The 8,018-nt window shown below is 33.3% G+C and overlaps 1 protein-coding gene across 1 annotated transcript; it reads right to left on the bottom strand.

Moving 5' to 3' along the window:
* Positions 1-3,982: 3,982 nt before the first annotated feature.
* On the bottom strand, positions 3,983-7,580 carry LOC129288912 (glyoxylate/hydroxypyruvate reductase HPR3-like). Its single transcript, XM_054925727.1, has 2 exons — positions 6,996-7,580; positions 3,983-4,725 (listed from the first exon to the last, which is right to left on the bottom strand). Exons 1-2 carry the CDS (start codon positions 7,479-7,481, stop codon positions 4,201-4,203), a joined length of 1,011 nt encoding a protein of 336 aa, XP_054781702.1. The 5' UTR covers positions 7,482-7,580; the 3' UTR covers positions 3,983-4,200.
* Between the last annotated feature and the right edge of the window lie 438 nt (positions 7,581-8,018).

The following is an 8,018-nucleotide window of genomic DNA, read 5'->3' as shown; positions in this document are numbered from 1 at the left end:
TATTTCCATTTTTCAAGTAAATCTTTCTTAGTGTAATTAAGATCTAGGAGATTGGAAAGGTTAATGCATTGTTTCAAGAGTTTCATCGATCTTCAATTATAACCATTACCACCACATTTGTCTTCACAAGATAGGTAGGCATTAAAGTCACCAATAAGAAGCCAAGGTTCATTTATGTTGCTAGAGAGATTAATGATTGTTTGCCAAAGATAGTCACGATTGCAAGGGTTAAGATCCCCATAAATGCAGGATAAAAGATAGGAAGAATTATTATAAGGAATAGTGACTTTGCAATGTAGGAGCTGCACATTAGAGTAAATGTAGTCAATGTTCACTGTATTGCTATTCCAAAGCAACTAGATACCTCCAGTATATCCTGTGGCTTCAACATAGATCCAATAAGAGAATTCTAGTTTCCTAATAATTTTATCAGCTTTTACACTACTAGCTCTAGTCTTAACCAAAATAAAAAATTTGAGTATTATAGCATTTAGCAATTTCTTTAAATCTGGAAGGAAAGCTTTGGCACAAGAACCTCTACAATTTCAATAGATATATTCATAGAAAAAGATAAAAGGAAAGAAGAACCTATATGGGGATTAATCGTAAATGTCTGACCACATTCCCTCATCCTGATCATCACTGAAGTAATCATCTTTCGGTCTTCATTAAAAGGAGTATTTTCAAAGTCTTCATCAAGGATATCATCCTCTATATCTTCGTTGTCCAGATCACTCGCAAGAATGATGTTTTCTAGTTCCCTTAGAATTTTTTTCTAATTTTCCATTATAATGCCATCACTAAATTGTGTCTTAGGAACGATAAATGGAGAGGAATTTGGGTCTAGAGGTTTGTTTTGGTTTTAGGTTTGTGGTTGAATATTTTCAGGTGTGATGGACTTATTCCAGACGTTAGGATTCGGTGAAAATAAGTGAGTTGCGTTTTGAGTATCAATATTAGGTTTATCTATGTTGCTGGCGCTGATAGGCTGAGAAGAGGAGCTCATGTTCCTTTTGCTTCCTTTTACAACTGAATGTATTCTTTTATTTGGCTTGGTTAGTGTGTTATTGGGCTTCTCTTGTTCTTTCAAAAAATCATCATTCAAGACTTTTGGGCCTTCCCAAATGAAATTCGGCCTAATTTACTTTTTTTTTTATTCCTCTTATCCATCGGCTTTTCTCTTTTAGAATAAAGGGTATCTGTGTCATCTGTGTTACAAGGTTTCTATGTGGGTTCATCGTGTGTGTCATTCTGTCTTGCTCTTTTAGACCCAAAGAGGTCTTTTCTTCTCCCTACTTTCCTGACAATATTATTAGGGTAGTTCGTAGGAGGCTTATTTTGCTTGATTTCTTGCTTGCCTTTCCTGATTTTGCCGCCATTGACTTGCTCGAGGTTAGATAAAACATCAAATGGAGATTTGGAGGAGAGATTTGTAATGCGTGTGTAAGGTGCCTGTGACGTTGATTGGAAAATCTTCCTGTTGGAGGCTTAAAGTTTCTATTTATCGAGTGCCTCGTGTAATGTGCTTTGAAAGGCCTTCAAGGCTTATTCCATTCACTGTAATCCTCTTTCGGTAAGCTTTTCGATGATTCATTAGTCGTTGATCCCGATTGGTTCTTTGGGTTTGTGTGATTGAATTGTTGCTTATTCTATGCTTCATTCCCCTTTTGCTTCTTCTACAAGTTTTCTAGATTATGGGGACAATTGCTCTTATTGTGAACATAGCAGCTATAACCAAAACAAATGAGATTGAGACTTTCATATTCCACATTATAGAGTTCATCTCTGATAAGCAATCTTGGAACAAGTTTTTTTTTGTAAATTAATTTCAATACTAATTCTAAAAAATTTACCTCTCTTTTTGTTTTTCCCAGCTATATTATGAGAATTTGATTCTGAAAGTGTGTTTGTGTCTACTTTAAGAGTCTTTCCAATATAGTTTCCCATCCTCCAGAGAATGTCTTTATCATAACATTGGATTGGGATGTTTGAAAGTCTAACCCATAGAGCAATCTAACTTAGAGAGTTGGTGTTAGGATTGAAGTTTGGTGACCATCGCTGGATGAGGATGCAGTGATTAAAAATAGTCTAGGGACCACCATTTAGAATAAGCGGGTGGGTTCATGTTTTCTTTGTCCTTCATTGATGCTGAGAAGATGAAATTTGGGTCTAGAATAAATTTAGAGTTCATCAAGATGGAGACTAAGCTTGAAGAAGGAGGTTGGAAGGTAGAAAATCAAGGAAGAAGATAGACCTTCTCTCCAAAAAACTAGAGAGAAGGTGTAGCTTCTCACTCTACTTCATGTTTTCTCCCTCTTAAGGGAGAGCAATTGCTTCATAGATTTTTGTCTCTCCTTCTCTCATTGTACCTAGACTTGTTGCTTTTAATTATATGAAGTAATTTGCTCAGCTTGTAAGCTAAGCCTGCTTTCATTGTTGAAAAGTAGAATGTGAATCATGTGCAATGTTAATGATAAAGTAGATGAAAAATAAGTTAATTTTATCCATTCATTTCATTTAATGGTTGAGAAGAAAAGAATGCATAAAAATTTTATTATTTGTAAAATGCTCAAAATTTTTTATAATAAGAAATTACTTCACAGTTTAAATTCTAAAAAGTTATTAAAAAATTAATTTATTATATTTTAAATATTCTGAAAAAATCGTTCCTATTCTACCAAATGAAATTGGAAATCGTCCCTCTACACGTGTCTCTTCCTTAATGATTTTGTATATATTTACTTTTAACTTTTATTAATAATATTGATTATTTTTCCCCCAAAAAAAAAATCATTTTTTTATTTGAACATGAAAAATCTTACTTCTCAATTTAAATCTAAAAAAATTATAAAAAATATAAAAATTTAAATTTAAATTTAAATATTTTGCAAAGATCATACCCATACTATCTAATGAATTTTTTAACAATAAAAAACTTAGTTTATTATTTAAATCTCAAAAAATTATGAAAAATGTTAAAATATAAAAAATTAAATTTTTTAATAATTTTTTAGAATTTAAATTGTGAATTAATTTTTTACTATAGAAAAAGTTTGAGTGTTTTGCAAACAATAAAGCTTTCTAAGCACCATTTTCTTCTCAACCGTTAGATGAAATGAATGGATTATATGAGCCCACTTCCCATTTACTTTACTATTAGCACTGCACATGATCCACATCCCAAAAAGTGAGATAGTGTATTATTAAAAGGGACAATTGCATTGCAAACCCCAAATTCAACATATTTGTATTAAAGGATCAATAAACTTTGAATAATTCTTAAAAACCTCTCTTACAATTAAATCTTTTCATGCTCCCTGCCCTTGGTTCCCTCTCTTTCTCTAGAGCACAAAATGACTCAAAAGCCTTCAAGCACAAAAATTTACATATTTCCATGTTCAAATTGATTCACTCCACTTTGTTTCAATCTATATATCCTATATAACAGCTCCACCAAGCAGATGAGAATGTAGCTCTAGACACAAATCATTATTCCTGGAACCATTTTTGGGCTGTGGCTCCACAAGTTAAAATGGGTTGGCATTGAGCTCCGTGCCTACCAAGTCTGATATGTCATCATCTCATTTAATGTAAATCAAAGGCTAGTTGTGGTGTCCGGGCTGGTTCCTTGCATTTAAACTCATATAATCATGAACTATATAACTCGAAATTACACTTTGCTCGTCTCAACACAAGAAATTGTTGCACCTCTTGAAACTTGAAAACTAGGTTCTGTGCCAAAATCCGTACATAATGCTTTAGAACTCATGAGCCAAACACCTACGACAGAAACTTCTCATTTGGATGGAGAGGGGGGGAAAATGAAAGAAAACAAGGAAAGAAAACCCCAACATAGTAAAAAAAAAAATTATTTTTTGAAATTTCTCCTAATAGTTTTCTCTTTTTCATATTTTTCTTTCCACTTTTCCATCCATCCAAACCAAGGGGACAAAATGTGTAGAAGCAGAAATTCTAACATCAATTAACCAAAAATTTCGAATTGCAACCATAATCAAAGAAAGTAGGCGTTACACAATCAGCTAAGTAGTAATTAGAGGCTTATTTGAGCAGAAGGCTTCTAGATTTCTAGTGTGCCTCAAGTTTTCTCCTTCCTCTAATCAAACAAGACTGAATTAATTAGAGGCTTATTTCAGCAGAAGGCTTCTAGATTTCTAGTGTGCCTCAAGTTTTCTCCTTCCGCTAATCAAACAAGACTGAAGTAATTAGAGGCTTATTTGAGTAGAAGGCTTCTAGATTCTCTCCCACAATCTCAATAACACCCCTCATAGATTCTGAAGTTACTGCACTTGTATGTGGAGATAAGACAACATTATCCAAATCAAAAAGCTCTTTAGGAACGTTAGGTTCATCCTCAAACACATCCAAACCAGCCCCTCCAATCTCTCCTTCCATCAAACACTTAACCAATTCCTTTTCATCTATAAGAGCCCCTCTTCCAACGTTCACAATGACTCCTTCTTTTCCCAATGCCAACATCACTTGTCTGTTAATTATGTGCCTTGTTTGCTCATTTAATGGACAACATATTATGAGTGCATCGCAGGAACTTGCGAGCTCAACAACGTTGGAGTAAAAAATGTAAGGAACTGTTGACTTCTGGGTCCTTGAGTTGTATGATATGATGCACCCAAAGGCTTCAAGTCTCTTGGCAATTTCCAAACCAATGCTTCCCAATCCAACGATACCAACACGCTTGCCTCTCACCTAATGAAGCAAGTAAAGTATTATTCGTTGCAGTGTGTAATCAAAATCATGGAAATATATATTTATAGAACATCGAGCAAATTGCTTAATAGTACCCTAAATATGTCAAATGTTTGATTCATCATGGGATTGTATTTTCTTAACCACCTGAGTTTCTGGATACCCTAAATTGTGTTTTAGAACATTATAGATGTCTCTCGGATAATTAGAAATGGTTTAGGGAGGGTTTAGGAGCTTTAAGACTGGATTAGGGTTTAAAAAATAGAAAACAGGGTAGACACTAATAAAAGTTCCAGCAGCCACGGACAAGCTATGAACTAGGCGTGGACAAAGAGGAGTTGCAACCCTGTTTGGAACCTGCTCCAGAACGTGGAGAGGAGAGGAGGAGAGAGAGGGGAGAGGAAGAAATCTAAGACCCACATGTAATATTTTATTATAAAAAGTATTTAAAGAAAATGACAGCTTAATAAAGCATGGCCCTAGGACTGTTAGGCACATGGATGATAGGATAATGAGGCATCAAATTTTAAATTTTCAAGAATAAAAATAACCTAAAATTAAATTTAAAGAACCCACAAACCTTAATGAAAAAGTTTAGGAACAATGACTCTTAACCCTTGTTTAAAAAAATATTTAAAAAATATAAATGATGGGAGCCACATAATGACTGTTAAGTGCATTAATGTCAAGGTGATGAGACAACAGATTTCAAATGTTCAAAAACAAAACATTCTCACAATTAAATTAAGGGCATCCAATAACCTTAAGTGAAAAGTTTGGAGTCAAAAATGACTCTTAACTCATAAATTATTTTGTAATTTCAATTGTTTCAGATGCGATTTTTGGTTCTTAAGGTGTGATTTCTCCAAGGCTTTGCTAGGGTTGAGTTTGGAGCTTTGTTGATCAATTTATGCTCAATTGGATCAACGTAACCATTTAACACCAAAATCTACCAACTAAATCATGGATTCTACACTTTCTATCAATTGAATTTGGGTTTTTCAAGTTCTTGTAACTAGAATGAGTTTTGGTTTCCTTTGGACGTTGAGCATAATTATATCATGTATTCGCACCTATAATCTTATTCTAGAATTTAATCAATGGAATTAATAGATTTGAGAGTTGGATCATTGAATTGAATCAATTTTTGGACCAAGATTGTGAAAATTTTGGGAAAAGGATTTGATTATCTAATGAGCTAAGAAGGCTAAGGCTGTTACAAGTCATGTTTCTCGTATGAAGTATCATTTTTTAAAATGCAAAATTAGTAAACAGGAAAACATAATATATAAATTGAAACAATTAAAATCCAAATTATAATATTTTAAAAGGACAAATAAAAATATACACAATACAAATGTTCTAAAATTTGATCGTTTAAATTAAAATTCCTGTTATCATATGAAAATTGTAACGAATTATAAAAACATAATTACATTGAAGAAATAAGCTTTATTTTTCAAAAAATATCGAACTTATATCATAAAATTACACTGCAAATTCTCATACAATGAACTTTAATGACTTTTTAAAATTTAACTTTTAATATTAAAAAAGAAAAAGAAAAATAGGTTGTCCTTTAAGATTAAGCCCTAATTATTAACTCAAGCCCAAAGACCTTTTTGTCATTTTGAGCGTAATTATTAAAACGTGACTCTTAAAAAATAATAGTACAAACAGGTTGATCTGTTTTCTCAGTCCTAGTTAAATTGCATAATATTCCCTTTACTTTTAATTATAAGATAAATTTTTGAAAGGAGTGATATTCCTATACATAAGAAATTTATAAATATTTATGATTAATTAATAATTAATACAGTATTTTTCTCTTAAAATACCCTGAATCAATGTCCTGAATCAATGTATAAAAATGACTCGGCACATCGTGGGTTGAAAACATATTAAAAAAGATAGGAAAAATACTTCTATATTTGAATTGTGTTTTGCTTTTAATTTTTATTGTTTTATTTCATTGTTTATACTTTATAGTCCTTTAGTTTAATCGGTCTATGTAGTTTTTTTTTTTTGGCAACGTTTATATAATTAGTTTCTATAATTTTAAAAATATCTTAAAAAAAAAATTTGAATTGGGACTAACATGTCTATAATTTTTAAGACTATATATCAACTAACATTTCAAAAGAATGAAGCCAAAAACATGAACTGAAACTTTTTTTTTTTGGCCAGAAGAACTAAAACTAAAATACAATCAATGTATAGGAAATTTAACCATTACTTAATGCTTAAAAAAAAAAATATGCAAGGCGAACCTTGGAACCTAGAGGAAAATTCCGTGCTGTAGTAGCAAGTGAAATGTTCATCGACCTCATGTAGCGATCGCCGGCCGAAATTTTCCTCATCAGGTCGAGGAACATGCCCACCGCAGCATCAGCTACGTCCTCCGACAACACCGTTCCGACATTAGCCACCTTGATTCCCCGGCGGCGGCACTCCGTCAGGTCTATATGGTTATATCCGACGCTGGGGGTGACCAAAAGGCCAAGAGACGGCAGGCGGCCGAGGATGTCGGCCGTGATGGGCCGGTAAGCGCCGACTGCGGCACGGATCGAAGAAGGATCGTAGTTGTGGGCAGTGAGGAATTGGTCTAGAGGGGCAGAGGAGGAAGAAGGAAGGAGAATGAAATGGAACTTGTGAGAGTAGATTCGTTGGAGTTCATTGAAGATATGGTGTTCATAAAGGACAAGGACGTGAGGGAGATCTTGAGATTGTTGGCTATGATGATCTTGGTCTCCCATCGTTAATTGTTGATTCCTTTGAAATTTCTCTGAAAAAATGGGGAGGTAAAGCTGCTCTGTCAGTTTCAGTCTCGGGGATCGTGATAGTAGAAAGTCGAAAAAAAAAAGAAAAGAATGAAAAGTCTCGTGGTGGTATAAATTGAGGTTGGGATTGAAATAATTTAGGATCAAGTATGAGACATTATTTTTAAATCAAGCCTAATGAATTTTGATAATTCACTCAAGGGCCAATGTATTAAATTAAAAATAAGTTTTAAAAAAATTATTATTATGTTCTTCAAACATTTTTTTTTGTTAAATCTACCCTGTTGGAATTGACAGCCAAACTGTCCCATAGAGGCAGCTAGAGCTCATGTAATTGGTCCACCGCTAGTAGCTACCAGAGCTTTGAGGATGGCCACCAAAAAGACATACAGAAAGGTGGTTAAAGGGGTTGAATCCAAGATTTCTTAGTGTACCACAAAGATATTAATCACTGAGCCAATGATACCTCTTTATAATATAATATTAAAATAAATAAATAATATAATTAATCTT

The sequence above is a fragment of the Prosopis cineraria genome, unplaced genomic scaffold (genome assembly GCF_029017545.1).
Source record: "Prosopis cineraria cultivar Desert tree isolate PC_DT_omini unplaced genomic scaffold, ASM2901754v1 PC12, whole genome shotgun sequence".
Taxonomy (NCBI): domain Eukaryota; kingdom Viridiplantae; phylum Streptophyta; class Magnoliopsida; order Fabales; family Fabaceae; genus Prosopis; species Prosopis cineraria.
Note: the sequence above shows the minus strand (reverse complement) of the source record. Positions and strands in the feature narration are given on the sequence as shown.

Excerpts from the sequence above, each read along its gene's own strand:
- LOC129288912 (XM_054925727.1), bottom strand. The coding sequence starts at position 7,481 with ATGGGAGACCAAGATCATCATAGCCAACAATCTCAAGATCTCCCTCAC. Across the intron at positions 4,726-6,995 it reads ATTTTCCTCTAGGTTCCAAG|GTGAGAGGCAAGCGTGTTGG; the intron begins GTTCGCCTTGCA and ends TTGCTTCATTAG.